At 43.6% G+C, this 21234-nt stretch overlaps 1 protein-coding gene across 1 annotated transcript in view; it reads right to left on the bottom strand.

Moving 5' to 3' along the window:
- The window catches only part of stimate (STIM activating enhance), a 141741-nt gene that overhangs the window by 52976 nt on the left and 67531 nt on the right, over positions 1 to 21234 (bottom strand). Inside the window, exons 4-5 of the mRNA XM_060835268.1 lie at positions 12841 to 12962; positions 5959 to 6071 (exon numbers count right to left, since the gene is read on the bottom strand). Of these exons, the coding sequence (XP_060691251.1) occupies positions 5959 to 6071; positions 12841 to 12962 (235 nt within the window). The remainder of the gene's footprint in view (positions 1 to 5958; positions 6072 to 12840; positions 12963 to 21234) is intronic.

The following is a 21234-nucleotide window of genomic DNA, read 5'->3' as shown; positions in this document are numbered from 1 at the left end:
CTTCCTATTCACCAATCCTCTACCCATGCTAATACATTACCCATAATGCCATGCATCCTTATCTTACAAAGCAGTCTTTTGTGCAGAAAATGGGTTGCTGGAAAAGCGTAGCAGGTCAGGCAGCATCCAAGGAACAGGAGATTCGACGTTTCGGGCATAAGCCCTTCTTCAGGAATCCTGCACATTTTCAGCTCTGATCTCTAGCATCTGCAGTCCTCACTTTCTCCTACAGTCTTTTGTGCAGCACCTTGTTGAATGCTTTTTGGAAATCTAGATACACCTCCTACTTATATCACCTCTTACTCTTTTAAACTCCGGTGGATACAAATTTAGCTTGTTCAACTAAGGATGGGTTAGTAAATTTACGGATGACACTAGGTTCAGTGGAGTTGTGGATAGTGCCAAAGGGTATTGCAGGTTACACAGGGACGTAGATAAGCTGCAGAGCTGGGTTGAGAGATGGCAAATAGAGTTTAATGTAGTAAAGTGTGAGGTGATTCACTTTGGAAGGAGCAACAGGAATAGAGTAGTGGGCTAAGGGTAAGATTCTTGGTAGTGTAAATGAGCAGAGGGGTCTCAGTGTCCATGTACATAGATCCTTGAAAGTTGCCACCCTTGTTGATATAGTTGTTAAGGCAGCATATGGTGTGTTAGCTTTTATTGGTAGAGGGATCGAGTTTTGGAGCCACGAGGCCATGCTGCAGCTGTACAAAATTTTGGTGCAGCCGCACTTGGAGTATTGTGTACAGTTCTGGTCACTGCATTACAAGGAGGATGTGGAAGCTTTGGAAAGGGTTCAGAGGAGATTTACTAGGATGTTGCCTGGTATGGAGGGAAGGTCTTATGAGGAAAGGCTGAGGGACTTGAGGCTGTTTCTGTTAGAGAGAAGAAAGTTGAGAAGTGACTTAATTGAGACATGTAAGATATTAAGAGGATTAGATAAGGTAGACAGTGAGAGCTTTTTTCCTTGGATTGTAAAGGATGATAGATTTAGGACACGATGCCAGAAGTAGTTTCTTTACTCAGTGAGTAGTAGAAATGTGGAATGCCCTGCCTTCAACAGTGGTCGATTCTCCAACTTTAAGGGTATTGAAATGGTCATTGGATAAACATATGGATTATAATGGAATAGTGTAGGTTAGGTGGGCTTCAGAATGGTTCCACGGGTTGTCACAATATTGAGGGCCAAAGAGCTTGTACTGCGCCGTAACGTTCCATGTTCTAGAACCTTCCCTCGAAAGACAAACCCCCATTCTCTCTAGGTACTAGTCCAATATATTTTTTTCTGAACTGCCTCCGAAGCATTAAATAATGTGATTTAAAATGGTGCACCACACTTCAGATGTCATACCACCAATTCCCTGGAAGACTGAAACATAACCTTCCTATTCCTGCATTCAAGTCGTCTTGCAATAAATGATACAATTTCATTACCTATCCTAATTACTTGCTATATCTGCAAACCAACCTTTTACAATTCACGGATAAGGACTTTCAGATCCTTCTGAGATTAGAATACTTAGGTGCTTATTTTTGACTGGCGTAGACCCGATGGACCAAAAGTAACTTTTCCCATACTCTCGACTTTATTATTCTATCTCAGAGCTTCTCAATCTCTCACAAATTAGATCTTTTATTCTTTCTGCCAAAATGGACAATTTCACATTTTTCCAAATTATACTCTATTTGCCACATCTTTGACCACTTCCTTAAACTATCTCTACCTTTTTGTATGTCTGACAAAGCGTCACTGGACTTGAATGGAGATAAGGGGTTCTTTTTCAGGTTGACAATTTTGTAGCCAGTAGGGTTCCACAGTGATCACGGCTGGGAGTGCAACCATTTAAAATATACATTAATAACTTGGAAGAAGGATTAAATGTACTATAGCCAAATTTGCAGATGACGCAAAAATAGATGGCAAGGCAAATTACGAGATGGATACAAACAGTTTACAGAGATATACTGATACACTAAGTGGGTAAAATGTTGGCAAGCGGAGTATAATATGGGAAGATGTGAAGTTGTTCATTTTGGAAGGGAGAACAAAAGAACAATATTATTTAAGAGGAGGAAAACTGCAACATGAAGAGACTAGGGAGTATGTTTTGGAAGAAACATAGAAAGCCAGCACACAGGTGCAGAAGGTAATTGGAATGATGGCCCTTATTTCAATGGGCTTTGAGTATAAGAGTTGGAAGGTTTTGCTGGAACTGTACAAGGTACTACTGAGACCACATCTGGAGTACTGTAAGCAGTTACAGTCTGCTTATCTAAGAAAAGGCATTATTTCACTGGACACCAGGTTATAGTCCAACAGGTTTATTTGGAAGCACTAGCTGTCAGAGAGCTGCTCCTTCATCAGGTGGTTGTGGAGAATAAGATTGTAAGACACAGAATTTATAGCAAATGTTTACAGTGTGATGTAATTGAAATTACATATTGAAAAAGACCTGGATTAGAACATAGAACAACACAGCACAGAACAGACCCTTCGGCCTACGATGTTGTGCCGAACATTTGTCCTAGCTTAAGCACCTATCCGTGTACCTATCTATTTGCCACTTAAAGGTCACCAATGATTCTGACTCTGCCACTCCCACAGGCAGTGCATTCCATGCCCCCACCACTCTCTGGGTAAAGAACCTACCCCTGACATCCCCCCTATACCTTCCACCCTTCACCTTAAATTTATGTCCCCTTGTAACACTCTGTTGTACCCGGGGAAAAGGTCTCTGACTGTCTACTCTATCTATTCTCCTGATCATCTTATAAACCTCTATCAAGTCACCCCTCATCTTTCGCCGTTCCAATGAGAAAAGGCCTAGCACTCTCGACCTATCCTTGTACGACTTGTTCTCCATTCCAGGTAATATCCTGGTAAATCTCCTCTGCACCCTCTCCAAAGCTTCCACATCTTTCCTAAAGTGAGGCGATCAGAACTGCACACAGTACTCCAAATGTGGCCTTACCAAGGTCCTGTACAGCTGCAACATCACCTCACGACTCTTGAGTTCAATCCCTCTGCTATTGAACGCTAATACACCATAGGCCTTCTTACAAGCTCTATCCACCTGAGTGGCAACTTTCAAAGAGCTATGAACATAGATCCCAAGATCCCTCTGCTCCTCCACCTTACTAAGAACCTTACCATTAACCCTGAATTCCGCATTCTTATTCGTCCCTCCAAAATGGACAACCTCACACTTGACAGGGTTGAACTCCATCTGCCACTCCTCAGCCCAGCTCTGCATCATATCTAAGTCCCTTTGCAGCCGACAACAGCCCTCCTCACTATCCACAACTCCACCAATCTTCATATCGTCTGCAAATTTACTGACCCACCCTTCGACTCCCTCCTCCAAGTCATTAATAAAAATTACAAACAGCAGAGGACCCAGAACTGATCCCTGCGGAACTCCACTTGTAACTGGGCTCGAGGCTGAATATTTACCATCTACCACCACTCTCTGACTTCGACCGGTTAGCCAGTTCTCTATCCAACTGGCCATATTTCCCACTTTCCCATGCCTCCTGACTTTCCACATAAGCCTACCATGGGGAATCTTATCAAATGCCTTGCTAAAATCCATTTACATTACATCAACTGCTCTACCCTCATCCATATTCACTCCTCAAAGAATTCAATAAGAGTTGTAAGGCAAGACCTACCCCTCACAAATCCGTACTGGCTGCCCCTAAAACAGTGTGTCTTTCCCTCTGTACCCTTTCCATTACTTTGCCTACCACCGAAGTAAGACTAACTGGCCTGTAATTCCCGGAGTTATCCCTATTCCCTTTTTTGAACAGGAGCACAACATTTGCCACTCTCCAGTCCCCTGGTACCACCCCCGTTGACAGTGAAGATGAAAAGATCATTGCCAATGGCTCTGCAATTTCCTCTCTTGGTTCCCACATAATCCTAGGATATATCCCGTCAGGCCCGGGGGACTTGTCTATCCTCAAGTTTTTCAAAATGCCAACACATCTTCCTTCCTAACAAGTATCTCCTCTAGCTTACCAGTCAATTGCATACTCTCCTCTTCAACAATATGGTCCCTCTCATTTGTAAATACTGAAGAAAAGTACTCATTCAAGACCTCTCCTATCTCTTCCGACTCAATACACAGTCTCCCACTACTGTCCTTGATCGGACCTACCCTCGTTCTCGCCATTCTCATGTTTCTCACATACGCATAAAAGGCCTTGGGGTTATCCTTGATCCTACCCGCCAAAGATTTTTCATGCCCTCTCTTAGCTCTCCTAATCTCTTTCTTCAGCTCCATCCTGGCTATCCTGTATCCCTCCAACGCTCTGTCTGGACCTTGTTTCCTCAACCTTATGTAAGCCTCATTCTTCCTCTTTACTAGACATTCAACCTCCTGCGTCAACCAAGGTTCTCTCACACGACCATCTCTTTCCTGCCTGACAGGTACATACATATCAAGGACACGTCGTATCTGTTCCTTGAAAAAGTTCCACATTTCAACAACATCCTTCCCTGACAGCCTATGTTCCCAACTTATGCTCCTCAGATCCTGTCTTGCAGCATCGTATTTACCATTCCCCCAATTGTAAAACCTACCCTGTTACACGCACCTCTCTCTCTCCATAACCAAGGTGAAAGTCACAGAATTGTGGTCACCATCACCAAAATGCTCACCCACCAACAAGCCCATCACTTGCCCCGGTTCGTTACAGAGTACCAAAACCTCCCCTCTGGTCGGACAATCTACATACCGAGTTAGAAAAGCTTCCTGGACACTGCACAAACACCGCCCCGCCCAATCTACTTGACCTAAAGAGCTTCCAATCAATATCTGGGAAGTCAAAATCACCCATGACGACTACCCTGTGGCTTCTGCACCTTTCCAAAATCTGTTTCCCAATCTGTTTCTCCACATCTCTGCTGCTATTGGGGGGCCTATAGTAAACACCCAACAAGGTGATTGGTCCTTTCCTATTTCTGACTTCAGCCCATACTACCTCCAAAGGCAGATCCCCCTCGAACTGCCTTTCTGCAGCCATTATACCATTTCTAATTAGCAACGCCACAACCCCTCCTTTTTTTTTACCACCCTTGTTAAGTCTCTAATCTTTTAAAATGACCATGTTGGTTTCAATTCTTTCATATCTAAATCGCAAAACTTTTTTTAAAAGATTACATTCTCAATTGACTTCATGGGATATGGAATCAATGTTGAGGTGGAAACAGACACAAAAGCTGATTTCAAGAAGCGCCTGGACAAATGGATGAACAGGAAGGGAACAGGGATACGGATCCTGTATGTGAAGATAGTTTTAACCTGGAAGGGCCGAAAAGCCTGTTTTTGCACTATATTGTAGGGATGGGCAATTAATGTTGGCCTAACCAATGTCCACATTCGCTGGATGAATTGAGAGAACATACCCACCACCCTCAGAAAACCCACGCAGACATGGGGAAAATGTGCAAACTCCACACAGACAGTTGCGTGAGGTAGGAATCAAATCCAGGTCCCTGGTGCTGTGAGGCAGCAGTGCTAACCACTGAGCAGCCCTGAATATACTAGACTACCATTACCACTAATTCAGGGGATCAATGAGGCAGGGAGGAGGTCATACAGGAGTCTAAAACTGAGTCAGCAATCTAATGGAGCTAAAAGACAGGACTACCTGCATGCTAAGCAGTACACACAGCATGCAATAGATACAGCTAGCAATCCCACAAACCAATGGATTAGATCTAAACTCTGTAGTCCCTCCCCAACAGTACAATGGGTGTACCTTCACTAAATGGACTGTAACGGTTTAAGAAGGAAGCACACTACCACTTTTGTAAGGACAACTAGGGATGGGTAATGAACAGCCTAGTCACGAATGTCCACATTCTGAAGGAATCAAAAGTGACTAAGTTCAGAAACACAGATGAGTTCAGTCGGAGTTGGGGTTGGAAAGAAAGTGACAATAAATACAAACCTTCTTCCACTGTGGTAAGAGCAGCACCACAATCACCACAGTCTTCTCCAACATCATAATTAACAGGTAAAGTGCACACTGTCCAACCCAGGCACTGCACTCCAGTGGGTCGCCTGCAATTAAAGTTTAATACATAGGGTGAATGCTGCATGTAACCAGTTAACAGCTGGATTATTACTTTTCAATTCCAATACATAAACGTAGCAAAGGCCAAACTGCATTCAGGATTACGGTAATAATTGATGGCACAGCTTCGATAGGCTGAAACGCCTTTTCCACACTTTATGACTTTATGTATATACAAGTCACAAGTGGAAAGGAAAGACCAATTCCACTAATTGAAATTTTAACCACCACTCTCACCCCAGACTCCCTGGACATTCAATGGTATTATCTTTGCTGAATTCCCCACTGTGAACAGCCTGGGCATTATCAATGATCAGGATACCTAATTAGACCAACTGAGTGTTTTTCTCCTGATTTCCAGTAATATCAGTCCTACTAAGGTTCCGTGACGTCACACTCTGTTTTAAGCAGCGAAGATATTAAGGGCTGTCACACTTACCTCACCTCTGGAATTCAGCTCTTTTGTCTATATTTTAAATCAATGCTGTGAGGTCAGGAACTGAGTGGCTCTGGTGGAACCCAAACTGAGTATCACTGAGCAGTTGCTGCTTGATGCACTGTTGATGACATCTTCCATCAGTAAGGATTCTATGAGTTGCCAATATATCACAATTGAAGTCAAATACCTATTGCCCACAATTACAGGAAGCTTTGGAAAGTTACCATCAGACTCTTAAAACTATGATTAAGGCACACTGTCACAATATTCATGGATTGGGGAAAAAGATTAGATTGCTAAATCTTTTCTACCAGGAATTCCAAAAGAAATCCATGGATTTATTTAGTCCATTTAAACTGGCTTACAGTCATGGATTAGAGATCATTAAAAGAGATTATGGAGATGTTCTTGTACTAGAAAGATGAATCTTCAATATTGATTACATGTCAATATTTCTAGAAAAAACTCTCAGAAGCCTGACAAGTGGCAAAAGACATTCAAAATGTTCACAATCTGATAACTGCTCCTGGGAAAGTATGTTAAAAGGAATGACAGTACATAAGCAATGGACAGTCTTTAATGAACTATTATATAGCTTGCTGCAACTATACATTCCTTTGGAGGCACAAAATTCAAAACAAGTCAGCTATCTGCAGCTTACATAAAAGGCTCAAAAAGTGTCCAAAAATAGTAATAGTAATGTTTGGGATATTTTTAAGAATACAGTAAAGGAAGACCAAAAAAACTGATAATGAAAGGAAGAAAAGAATTTGCATACAATCTTGCAAACATTTAAAAGATGGACAGTAAAAGCTTCTTCAGGTATGCAAACAGGAAATGTGCAGCTAAGACGAATGTAGTCAATTAAAATCAGTCAGGAGAATTCATAATGGGGAATAAAGAAGTGGCAAAGAATCTAAATGATTCCTTTGTGTCTACTTTCATGGAGGAAAATACAAGAAGTCTGCCAGAGTCAGAGATCCAAGTGGCTAATGAGAATGAGGAATTGAAGGAAATTAATGAGTAAAGAAATTCCTCCTCATTTGAGTCCCAAATGGCTTCTCCCTTTCTTGCAAACACATGGTCAAGCCCAATAAGAATTTTATAAGCTTTGAGGAGATCATCTCATTCTCTTAAGCCCAGAGAATTTCAGGTCAGTTTCCACCTACCATCCCAGAGATCAGTTTGGTGAACTTTCATTGCACTCCCTCTTTGGTAAGTACATCCTTTCTTAGGCAAGGTACACAGTACTCAAAAGCTCTCTATGGATGCATCAAGGCTTTGTCCCCGAACTCAAATCCTCAAAACAGAACTGAAGTGGTTGAGCTTCATAAAGAGTGCAAGAGTAATAAGTGGCACAGTGACTCAGTGGTTAGCACTGCTGCAACACAGCGCAAGGTACTCAGAGGTTCAATTCCACCCTTCTGTGGAGTTTGCACACTCTCCCCACGTCTGCTTGAGGTGAGGTGCCAGAAGACTGGAGATTAGCTAATGTGGTGCCACTATTTAAGAAAGGTGGTAAGGACTAGCCAGGGAACTACAGAACGGTGAGCCTGGGCAAATTGATGGAGGGAATCCTGACGGACAGGATTACATGTATTTGGAAAGGCAAGGACTGATTAGGGACAGTCAACATGGTTGTGTGTCGGGGAAATCATACCTCACAAACTCGATTGAGTTTTTTGAAGAAGTAACAAAGAGGATTGATGAGGGCAGAATGGTAGATGTGATCCATATGGACTGAGGTAAGGTGTTCGACAATGTTCCTCATGGGAGACTGGTTAGCAAGCTTTGATCTCATGGAATACAGCAAGAACTATCCATTTGCATACAGTTCTGGCTCAAAGGTAGAAGACAGAGTTGTGGTGGAGGGTTGTTTTTCAGACTGGAGGTCTGTGACTAGTGGAGTGCCATAAGAATCGGTGCTGGGTCCTCTACTTTTCATCATTTATATAAGTGATTTGGATGTGAGCATAAGAGGTATAGTTACTGAAAGTGTGTTGCTGGAAAAGCGCAGCAGGTCAGGCAGCATCCAAAGAGCAGGAGAATCGAGGTTTCGGGCATGAGCCCTTCTTCAGCTCATGCCTGACCTGCTGCGCTTTTCCAGCAACACATTTTCAGCTCTGATCTCCAGCATCTGCAGTCCTCACTTTCTCCTCTTAAGAGGTATAGTTAGTAAGTTTGCAGATAACACCAAAATTGTAGGTTAGGTGGACAGCAAAGAAGGTTACCCAGAGTACAACGGGATCTTATGGGGCCAATGGGCTGAGGAGTGGCAGGTGGAGTTTAATTCAGATAAATGAGAGGTGCTGCATTTTGGGAAAGCAAATCTTAGCAGGACTTATACACTTAGTGCCAAGGTCCTAGGGAGTGTTGCTGAACAAAGAGACCTTGGAGTGCAGGTTCATAGCTCCTTGAAAGTGGAGTTGCAGGTAGATAGGATAGTGAAGGTAGTGTTTGGTATGCTTTCCTTCATTGGTCAGAGTATTATGTACAGGAGTTGGGAAGTCATGTTGGGGCTGTACATTGGTTAGGCCACTGTTGGAATATTGCGTGCAATTCTGGTCTCCTTCCAATCGGAAAAAATTTGTGAAACTTGAAAGGGTTCAGAAAAGACTTACAAGAATGTTGCCATGGTTGGAGGATTTGAGCTATAGGGAGACGTTGAATAGGTTGGGACTGTTTTCCCTGGAGCGTTGGAGGCTGAGGGATAACCTTATAGGAGGTTTATAAAATCATGAGGGGCATAGATAGGATAAATAGACAAAGTCTTTTCTGAGGTGAGGGAGTCCAGAACAATAGAGCAGAGGTTTAGGGTGAGAGGAAAAGAGGTATAAAAGGGACCCAAGGGACAACATTTTCACACAGAGGGTGGTACATGTATGGAATGAGCTGCCAGAGGAAGTGGTAGAGACTAGTATAATTGCAACATTTAAAGGCATCTGGATGGGTATCTGAATAGGAAGGGTTTGGAGAGATATGGGCTGGGGCTGGTGAGAGGTAGACTATATCATTGTTCACATTTCTTTTAAAATACTGATGTGAAGCATGCCTCTTTGGGCATTTTGGATTTCGTTACTGGGCTGGGGGGGGGGGGGGGGGGGGGAGAATACTTAGCTTTATAACACAATAAACGTCTACCGCTGCAGTAACTGGGACTCAGTCCGCGAGCTGCAGACACTGCAACAACACAGGAAGGAGGAAAGTGCCTGATCATTGGGCTCCATTTGTATTCCCTAACCAAAACAGACAACACAGCACAAGAACCTATTTCATCTTAACTGATATAGCAAACCTTTCTGTGTAAATAACAATCTCAGTATGGTTTAAATGCTTACTATTGGCCAAACATTGATGTGATCAAAGATTAAAATAACAACGATGTAATTGGATGATGATTAGGAGGTTGACGATTTCATAAGTCTTCATTAAACAAAAATTCCTTTCAGATATCTAAAACATAAAAGTACTATATAAACATAATCTTCGCTTTCAAACAAAGCTTCAGGAATATAAAACTGCCTGAACACACTGCTTCATCGACAGTTTCACTGTTTTGTTATTAAATAGGTCATACAGAAATTCCCCTCCACAAGTGACTTATTTTCTAGCAACATCTCAACTTCCTTAAGCAGATCTGTATTTTGTCACTATATATGGTTACAGCATAATCCACAGGACGTCTATTTCAAGCTCTGTCTTCCACACAACTGGCAAGGAATTTTTCCATTCAATGCAGCCTCTAGTCGTTGATATTCAGTCATCACAGGAGACTGCAATGATCACTGACCCAACAACACATTATATTCAGTAGGACTGCGTATTATGTAGTATTTGCCTATCCTGACCATATGTTAGAGATAGTAGATGTTTACTGCAGCTGATGGACTGCAATTCCTTTATCCTAGATGTTATCAAAATTCAAATTTTATTTCATTTGCACTTTCCATTCAAGAAGTCCATCATATTTTGCTGGTTTATTCCAAGGTGCATGATAAACTCGCCGAGTTTACTACAATTGCAACATTTAAAAGGTATCTCAATGGGTATTTATCTGTCACAAGTAGATCAATGTTTCAAGGTGTGTCATGCATTAAGAAAAGGAGCAGGAGGTGTGGCAGGGACTCGAGGATAAATGATTATCACAGAGAGTGGTGACTATCTGGAACTGATTGTGTAAAATTTCGTTGAGGCAGAAACTGTGAAGGTATCTCGGAATGAGTGCTTGATACAATGTGTCATATAAAGCCAAGTGCTGGAATGGAGATTAAAATAGATGGATACTTAATGGTAAGCACAGATACGATAAGCTGAAGGGCCTGTATTCGGTGCTGTAAGAAAATGGCGTAATGACAAATCTTTGTCACTTGGTGTGATGAAGATGCTCTGAACTTCCTGCTGGTTGGTTGTCTTTCAATGTTACCTCAGTGTTCCAGGGTGCCCCTCACTGGCAGACTGTGCTGAAAATCAAAGTCCTGCTTTTCCCCGAGTCATCATAAAGTTAAATCTTCTAAAACGTACACAGAAAGTCCTAAATTAGCTGACCCATGTTAACAGCAATCACAAAGCAGGTTACAAATGAGAATGACTATTTAATTATTCCAAATACTGAGACTGTGGTTACAAGTAAATAGTTAAAAACCACATTCAACAAGGTTCCCCATGGGAGACTGGAATACAGGGAGAACTAGCCACTTGGTTACAGAACTGGCTTGAAGGTAGAAGACACAGGGTGGAGGTGGAGGTGGAGGTGGAGGGCTACTTTTCAGACTGGAGACCGGTGATCAGTGGACTCCCACAAAGATCGGTGCTGGGTCCTCTACTTTTCATCATTTATATGTATGATTTGGATGTGAGCATAAGAGGTGTAGTTAGTAAGTTTGCTGATGACACCAAAAATGGAGGTGTAGTGGACAGCGAAGAAGGCTACCTCAGATTACAACAGGATCTTGGTCAGATGGGCCAATGGGCCGAGGAGTGGCAGATGGAGTTTAATTCAGATAAATGCGAGGTGCTGCATTTTGGGAAAGCAAATCAGAGCTGGACTTATTCACTTAATGGTAAAGTCCTGGGGAATGTTGCTGAACAAAGACACTTTGGAGTGCAGGTTCATAGCTCCTTGAAAGTAGACTCGCAGGCAGATAGGATAGTGAAGGCATCGTTTGGTATGCTTTCCTTGACAGGGTTCAGAAAAGGTTTACAAGGACGTTACCAGGATTAGAGGATTTGAACTATAGGGAGAGGTTGAATAAGCTGGGACCGTTTTCCCTGGAGTGCTGGAGGCTGAGGGGTGACCTTATAGAGGTTAATAAAATCACAAGGGGCATGGAAAGCATAAATAAACAAAATCATTTCCCTGGGGTGGGCAAGTCCAGAACTAGAGGGCATAGATTTACGGTGAGAGGGGAAAGATTTAAAAAGGACCTGAGGGGTAACTTTTTCACAGAGGGTGGTGCGTGTATGGAATGAGCTGCCAGAGGAAGTGGTGGAGGCTACTACAATTGCAACATTTAAAAGGCCTCTTGACGGGTAAATGAATAGGAAGGCTATGGAGGGATATGGGCCAAGATTTGGTTAGGATATCTGGTCGGTATGGAAGAGTTGGACTGAAGGGTGTGTTTCTGTGCTGTACATCTATATGACTATCACACTCCTGCTGAGCCATTACACTTTGCACTAAGTAATCGAATTTAACCAAGAGGCAAAATAGCTACTACTTCCAATTTGTTGCCTCTCACATAGCAAAGGTACAAAAACCCTAATACTCTGTCCCTTCAATGTGGGTAACGAAGAAGTTAGGAAGAAAAAAAATTAAAAATAATTAGTAATTTTTGGGTTGTAAGTTTCCTTGGTCTTGGTCTGTTGTGGTAGGTGATATCACTTTCGGTTCTTTTTCTGAGAGTAAATGGAGTCCAAATCAATACGTTTGTTAATGGAGTTCTGGTTTGAATGCCAGCCCTCTCGGAATTCCAGGGCACATCTTTGTTTAGCATGTCCCAGGAAGGATGTATTGTCCCTGTCAAACTGGTGTCCCTCTTCATCTGTGTGTATGGATACCAGTGATAGTTGATCATGTCTTTTGGTGCTCATGTATTCTGGTGACTAGTTTCCTGCCCGTCTGTCCGATGTAATGTTTGTTGCAGTCCTTGCAGGGTATTTTGTATATGACACCATCAGAGACTCACTGATGATGTTACCTAGCACCGTGGCAAATGTCTGAGAACAAATCTACCAGGTTAGTGAGCAAACTTACAACCTGATCCACAACCAGAGCTACAAATCTTCTCTAAAATTGCAAATTAGTAATTTTTGTTTACCATACTCGCCAAAACGAAGAGACTCCCAGTGTCGCCATTCTACGAGGACACCCACTACTCGTACTCCAGCATAGATCAGAAGCATTCCCAGAGTAGCATCCAACAGGAAATTAATCAAATACCTGAATAATGAACAGAAAAACATCAGTCACCAAACACAAACCTAAGCACCAAAACAGTGGCAACAGTGCATACCGCCTACAAGATGGTTTGCAAAAATTCAAAAAGGCTCCTTCAACCTTTTCAAACCTCTACCACCAAAAGAAACAACTGGAGCAATGCGAAATGACCACAGAATTGTAGTGAATTGTATACAAAGAGGCAGACAACTGAAAAAATTAGTCACCAAGCCTAATCCCACTGTCCAGCAAAATGGGACATATTTCATTCTGATCGAACAGCTCAAGATTGGGCATCTATGAAATGGCATGAACCATCAACAACAGCAGAAAAGTACTTTACCCTCTTGACCTATCATATCCTCAGACGCCAATCAGCCACTACTATCAAGCCAGGAATCCACTCTTCTTCAATGGAGGGCATGCCAAGAGCAGCACCAGGCAGACCTTAAACATGAGGCATCAACCTGGTGAGGCTAGCAAATGGGGCTGCTTGCTTGTCAAACAGTACAAGCAACAAATTATGAAGAGAGCTGAGCTGAGCTGGCTATTGCAGGTTCCAGGGTTTAAATGTTTTAGTAGGGTCAGAGGTGGGGGTAAAAGAGGGGGTGGTGTGGCATTGCTTGTCAAGGATAGTATTACAGCGGTGGAAAGGACGATGGAGGAAGACTTGCCATCTGAGGTAGTTTGGGCTGAGGTTAGAAATAGGAAAGGTGAGGTCACCCTGTTAGGAGTTTTCTACAGGCCTCCTAATAGTCTGAGAGACAGAGGAAAGTATTGCGAGGATGATTCAGGAGAAGAGTGAAAGTAGCAGGGTGATTGTTATGGGGGACTTTAACTTCCCAGATATTGACTGGGAAAGCTATAGCTCGAGTTCGTTAGATGGGTCGGTGTTTGTCCAATGTGTGCAGGAGGGTTTCCTGACACAATATGTAGACAGGCCAACAAGAGGTGAGGCTATACTGGATTTGGTTCTAGGTAATGAACCAGGCCAGGTGTTAGACTTGGAGGTAGGTGAGCACTTCGGGGACAGTGACCACAACTCGGTGACTTTTACTCTAGTGATGGAGAGGAATAAGTGTGCACTGCAGGGCAAGAGGGAGGGAAATTATAAAAATGACAAACAACAAGCTGGGGGCAGGGAAATTATGATGCGGTGAGGCATGACTTAGGATGCGTGGATTGGAAAAATAGGCTTCAAGGGAAGGACACAAATGATATGTGGAGCTTGTTCAAGGAGCAGCTATTGGGTGTCCTTGATAAGTATGTACCAGTCAGGCAGGGAGGAAAGGGTCTTGAGGGAGCCATGGTTAAATAAGGAATTGGAATCCCTTGTGAAAGGGAAGAGGGCGGCCTATGTAAAGATGAGGCGTGAAGGTTCAGTTGGGGCGACTGAGAGTTATAAGGTAGCCAGGAAGGATCTAAAGAGAGAGCTAAGAGCAGCGAGAAGGGGACATGAAAAGTCCTTAGTTGGTAGGATTAGGGAAAACCCAAAGGCTTTCTATAGGTATGTCAGGAATAAAAGGATGACTAGGGTAGGAATAGGTCCAGTCAAGGATAGTAGTGGGAAGTTGTGCGTGGAGGCGGAGGAGATTGGAGACACTAAATCAATACTTTTCGTCAGTATTCACTCAGGAACAGGACATTGTTGCTGATGTGAATATTGAGTCACAAGTGATTAGAACGGATGGCCTTGAGGTATGTAGGGAAGAGGTCTGAGGAATACTGGAAAGGATGAAAATAGATAAGTCCCCTGGGCCTGATGGCATTTATCCTAGGATCCTCTGGGAAGCTAGGGAGGAGATAGTGGAGCCATTGGCCTTGATTTTTATGTCTAGTGCCAGAAGACTGGAGGATAGCGAATGTGGTCCCCTTGTTCAAGAAGGGGAGTAGGGATAGCCCTAGTAACTATAGGCCAGTGAGTCTCACTTCTGTTGTGGGCAAAGTCTTAGAGAGAATTGTAAGGGATAGGATTTATGAACATCTGGATAGGAATAATGTGATCAAGGATGGTCAGCATGGTTTTGTGAAGGGCAGGTCGTGCCTCACAAACCTTATTGAGTTCTTTGAGAAGGTGACCAAGGAAGTGGACGAGGGTAAAGCAGTAGATGTGGTGTATATGGATTTTAGCAAGGCGTTCGATAAGGTACCCCATGGTAGGCTACTGTAAAAATTACGGAGGTATGGCATTGAGGGTGCATTAGAGGTTTGTATAAGGAATTGGCTGGCTGGAAGGAGACAGAGGGTAGTAGTAGATGGTATAGGTTCATCTTGGAGTGCAGTTACTAGCGGTGTTCCACAAAGATCTGTTTTGGGACCATTGTTGTTTGTCATTTTTATAAATGACCTGGAGGAGGGGCTTGAAGGCTGGGTGAGCAAGTTTGCAGATGATACGAAAGTCGGTGGAGTTGTTGACAGTGAGGAAGGATGTGGCAGGTTACAGCGGGATATAGATAAGTTGCAGAGCTGGGCAGAAAGGTGGCAAATGGAGTTCAATGTAGCTAAGTGTGAAGTCATTCACTTTGGTAGGAGTAACAAGAAGATGGATTACTGGGCTAATGGTAGGCTACTTGGTAGTGTGGATGAACAGAGGGATCTTGGTGTCCATGTACACAGATCTCTGAAAGTTGCCACCCAGGTAAATAGTGCTGTGAAGGAGGCATATGGTGTACTGGGCTTTATTGGTAGAGGAATTGAGTTCCGGAGTCCTGAGGTCATGTTGTAGTTGTATAAGACTCTGGTGTGGCCTCATCTGGAGTATTGTGTGCAGTTTTGGTCGCCATACTATAGGAAGGATGTGGAGGCATTGGAACGGGTGCCGAGGTGGTTTACCAGGATGTTGCCTGGCATGGTAGGAAGATCTTATGAGGAAAGGCTGAGGCACTTGGGGCTGTTCTCATTGGAGAAAAGAAGGTTTAGGGGAGATTTGATAGAGGTGTACAAGATGACTAGGGGTTTAGATAGGGTTGACAGTGAGAACCTTTTTCCGCGTATGGAGTCAGCTGTTACTAGGGGATACAGCTTTAAATTAAGGGGTGGTAGGTATAGGACAGATGTTAGGGATAGATTCTTTACTCAGCGGTTTGAGAGTTCATGGAATGCCCTGCCAGTAGCAGTGGTGGACTCTTCCTCTTTATGGTCATTTAAGCGGGCATTGGATAAGCATATGGAGGTTATTGGGCTAGTGTAGGTTAGGTAGGCCTCGGTCGGCGCATCATCGAGGGCCGAAGGGCCTGTACTGCACTGTATTTTTCTATGTTCTATGTTCTGTGTTCTACCTTTTCCTGTCTAGGAGCAGCAGCAGACAGAGCGGAGGGGATGCTGGAGACAAGGAGGTTGCTGGGAAGGTAAGGACTTATAGTATATATTTGGACAGCGGCTAAACCAGAGATACTACATGTGTAGTGTCTTCCTCCCGCTCCATCCCCATCCTCTAACCAGAAGAATATTTGAGTGCATTGTTTGGATTTAGTTAGTAGATATAAAGCTAAGGCTTACAATGGCAGGGGACATCAGACCCATGGCATATGCCTCTTGTTTGATATGGGAGCCCAGAGACATGGCTGACATCGCTGACTCTTACACTTGCAAGAAGTGAGTCCAGCTGCAGCTCTTGTTTGACCTCATGATGGCTCTGGAGCTGCGGAGGAACTCTCTGTGGAACATCCATGATGCTGAGGTGGTCATGGATAGCATGTTCAGTGAATTGGTCACACCGCAGATTAGAATTGCTGAGGGAAACAGTGAATGGGTGAACGAAAGGCAGAGAAAGACTAAGAAGGCAGTGCAGGTGTCCCCTGTGGTCACCTCCCTCCAAAGCAGGTATACTGTTTTGGGTACTGTTGGGGAGATAGCTCACCAGGGGAGGGCAGCAATTGCCAGGATCATGGCACCATGGTGGGCACTGCAGAAGGGCAGGAAAAAGACTCGTAGGGCCATAGTCATAGGGGATTCTATTGTAAGGGGAGTAGACAGGCAGATCGGTGGGAGAAAACTAGACTCCCGGATGGTATGTTGCCTCCCAGGTGCTCAGGTCAGGGATGTCACCAATCGGCTGCAGAGCATGCTGAAAGAGAAGGGTGAACAGCCAGTTGTCATGGTGCATATAGGCACCAATGATGTAAGTAAAAAATGAGGTAAGGTCCTGAAAGCAGAATTCAGGAAGCTAGGTGAAAAGTTAAAGAGGAGGACCTTAAAGGTCGTGATCTCGTGATTGCTACCAGTGCCTCAAGCTAGCCAGGATAGAAATGAAAGAATAGGCTGGATGAACACGTGGCTTGCAGATTGGTGGAGAGAGGGATTCAGATTTGTGGGACATTGGCACTGGTTCTGGGGAAGATGGGACTATTACAAATTGGATGGTCTACACCAGACTAGAACTAATGTCCTGGGGGAGTTTTTGTTACTGCTGTTGGGGAGGATTTAAACAAAAGTGGCAGGGGACTGGGAACCAGAAGTTTAGTAGACAGTGAGGTAGAAACTAGAGACTGGAAACATTACCAAGGGAAAGAGTAGGCAGAGAGCAGATGAACGCAAAAGAACTGGCAGCCTGAAGTGCATATACTTTAATGCAAGGAGTATACGGAGTAAGGCAGATGAAATTAGGGCTTGGATTGGTGCCTGGAAATATGACATTATTGCAATCACAGAGACTTGGTTGAAGGAAAGGCATGTTTGGCAACTAAATGTTCCAGGATATAGACACTTCAGACAGGACAAGGAGGGAAGTAAAAGTGGGGAAGGAGTTGCATTGCTGGTCACGGATAATATCACGGCTGTGCTAAAGGAGGACACTACGGATGGCTTGAGCAGTGAAACATTATGGGTCGAGCTGAGAAATAAGAAGGGTGCAGTTACATTGTTGAGGCTGTATTACAAGCATGACGTAGAAGAACAAATAGATAAACAGATTATGGAAAGATGTAGAGGTAACAGGGTGGTGGTGATGGGAGACTTTAATTTTCCCAACATTGACGCTGTGTATCCCAGTCAGAGGTCTGGATGAGGCAAAATTTGTAAAGAGCATCCAGGAGAGTTTTCTAGTGTAGTATGTCGACAGTCCGACGAGGAAAGAGACCATATTGGACCTGTTGGGGGATGAGCCACACCAGGTGGTGGAAGTTGCAGTGGGGAATTTCTTTTGGGAATAGTGACTACAATTCTGTAAGTTTTAGAATACTCATAGACAAAGATGAGAGTGGTCCTAAGGAACGAGTGCTAAACTGGGCCAAGGCGAATTATATCAAAATTCGGCAGGAGCTCTGAAATGTGAATTGTGAGCAGCTATTTGAAGAGAAGTCCACATTTGATATGTGGAAGGCTTTCAAAGATAGGTTGAAGATAGTGCAGGATAGGCATGTCCCTTTGAAAACAAGGGACAGGAAAAGCAAGATGCAAGTGCATGACAGGAGAAATTATACGACTACCGAAGAGGAAAAGGGAAGCGTACATAAGGTCCAGGCAGCTAGAAACAGAGCAGGCTTTGGAGGAATATCAGGAGATTAGGACCAATCTTAAGCAAGGAATCAAGCGGGCTAAAAGGCATCATGAAATAACTTTAGTGAGCAGAATTAAAGAGAATCTCAATGCCTTATATTCATTTATAAGAAGCAAGAGGGTAATTAGAGAAAGGGTTGGTCCACTAAAGGATAAGGAAAGAAGGTTGTGTGTCAAACCTGAGAAAATGGGTGAGATTCTCAATGATCACTTTGCATCAATGTTCACTGAGGAGAGGCACATGATGAATGATGAGATTAGAGATAGAGGTTTGTTTACTCTGGATCACAGTGACATATGGTGGGAAGATGTGTTGGTTAGGCTAAAGGATATTAAGGTGGATAAATCTCCAGGACTGGATGAGATCTATCCCAGATTGCTGAAGGAGGCGAGACAAGAAATAGCTGGGGCCCTGGCAGATACCTTTGTAGCATTCTTAAACATAGGTGAGGTGCTGGAGGGTTGCTCATGTTGTCCCCCTGTACAAGAAGGGTATTCTGGATATTCCAGGTAACTACAGACCAGTGAGCCCAACGTCAGTGGTGGGCAAGTTGCTGGAGAAGGTACTGAGGGATAAAATCTATTTATATTTGGAAAAGAATGGGCTTATCAGTGATAGGCAACATGGTTTTTTATGTGGGAGATCATGCCTTACCAACGTAATAGAGTTCTTTGAGGAAGGGACCAAGTTGATCGATGAAGGGCTGTAGACGTCATATCCTTGGACTTTAGGAAGGCATTTGATAAGGTTCCCCATGGGAATCTAATGGAGAAAATGAAGTCACATAGTGTACTGGGTGCTGTAGCTAGGTAGATAAAGAACTCGTTGAGTAACAGGAGACAGGGAGTAGTAGTTGAAGGAAGTTTCTCAAAATAGAGAAAAGGTGACCAGTGGTGTTTCCACAGGGATTAGTGCTGGGGCCACTGTTTTTTGTGACATACATAAATGATCTGGAAGAGGGCAATGATGTCTGACCAGTAAGTTTTCAGATGACACGAAGATTGATGTAGTAGCAGAAAGCATAGCGGACTGTCAAAGAATAAGGAGAATATAGATAGACTGGAGATTTGGGTGGAGAAGTGGCAGGTGGAGTTCAATCTAGGCAAATGTGAGGTGATGCATTTTGGGAAGTATAATTCTTGAGCGAACTATACTGTAAACAGAAGAGCCTTGGGAAAAGTTGATGAGCAGAGAGATCTGGATGTTCAGATCTATTGTACCGTGAAGGTGGCTGCACAGGTGGATCGAGTGGTCAAGGCGACACGTGGTATGTTTGCCTTCATCTGACCGGGTATTGAGTATAAGAGCTGGCAGATCCCGTTAAAATTGTACACGACATTGGTTTGCCGCATTTAGAATACTGTGTACAGTTCTGATCGCCACATTACCAAAAGTACGTGACGCTTTGGAGAGGGTGCAGAGAAGGTTTGAAGATGTTATCTGGTATGGAATGTGTCAGCTATGAAGATAGGTTGAGTAGGTTAGGATTGTTTTCATTAGGAAAAAAAAGATGGGGAGAACCTGATTGAGGTCTACAAAATCATGAAGGGTATAGTCAGGATGGATAGAGATAAGCTTTTCCCGAGGGTGAGGGATTCAATTACGAGAGGTCACACGTTCAAGGTGAGAGTTGAAAAGTTTAAGGGGGATAACATGCAGAAAGTACTTTACACAGAGGGTGATAGGTACCTGAAAAGCGTTGCCAACAGAGATAGTAGAGGCAGGCACGGTAGATTCATTTAAGGTGCGTCTGGACAGATGCATGAGTAGATGGGGAGTAGAGGGATACAGATGCTTAGGAATTGGGCAGCAGGTTTAGACAGTGGATGTGGATCGGCCCAGGCTTGGAGGGCAGAAAGGGCTGTAAATTTTCTTTGCTCTTTATTCCTCAACCAATTGATCAGATTGAAGGTGAGCAGTCTTATCACATCCAGTCACGAATGGTGGTGGTCAACTAAACAAGACTGGGGAAAGAGGCTGCAAAAATATTCCCAATGTATCAGTCTAGCGCATCAGCACAAAAGGTAAGGCTGAAGCATTCGCATTGATCTTCAGTAAGAAATACCAAGTGAATAATCCATCGGGGCCTCCACCAGAAGTCTCCAGAATCATGGATTCCTGTTTACAGCCAATCCAATTCACTCCATGTGACATCAAGAAATAGGAGGAAGCACTGTGTCCCACAAAGGCAATGGGTCTTGACAATTTTCCAGCAATTTTCCAGAAGATTCTCACTCCAGAACTTGCCTTTCCCCTAGCCAAGTTTGTCCAGTACAACACTGGCATTACCTCATCATGTGAAAAATTGCCCAGGTATATCCTATACACACAAAGCAGAAAATTCTGACCCAGCCAATTACTGCTCCTTCAATCTGCTCTCAATCATCAGTAAAGTGATGGAAGGTGTCATGAACAGTGCTATCATGCAGCACCTCTCAGCAACACCCACTTTGGTTCCACCAGTGCCACTCAACTCCTGATCTCATTATAGTCTTGGTTCACATATGGACAAAAGAGCTGAATTCCAAAGATGAGGTGAGTGTGACATCAAGGCCACGTTGACAGAGTACAGCATCAAGGAACCCTAGCAAAACTGGAATCAATGAAATCGGAGGAAAATATTCTGCTGTTTCGACTCATGGGAAGATGGCTGTAGTGGTTGGAGGTCAGTTATCTCAGCTCCCTGACATCTTTGCGGAGTTCCTCAGGGTAGCGTCCCATGCCCAACCATCCTCAGCTGCTTCATCAGTGACTTCCCTCCATCACAAGGTCAGATAC

This window comes from Hemiscyllium ocellatum, chromosome 14 (assembly GCF_020745735.1).
Source record: "Hemiscyllium ocellatum isolate sHemOce1 chromosome 14, sHemOce1.pat.X.cur, whole genome shotgun sequence".
Lineage (NCBI taxonomy): Eukaryota > Metazoa > Chordata > Chondrichthyes > Orectolobiformes > Hemiscylliidae > Hemiscyllium > Hemiscyllium ocellatum.
This window is presented reverse-complemented; position numbering and strand designations above follow the sequence as displayed.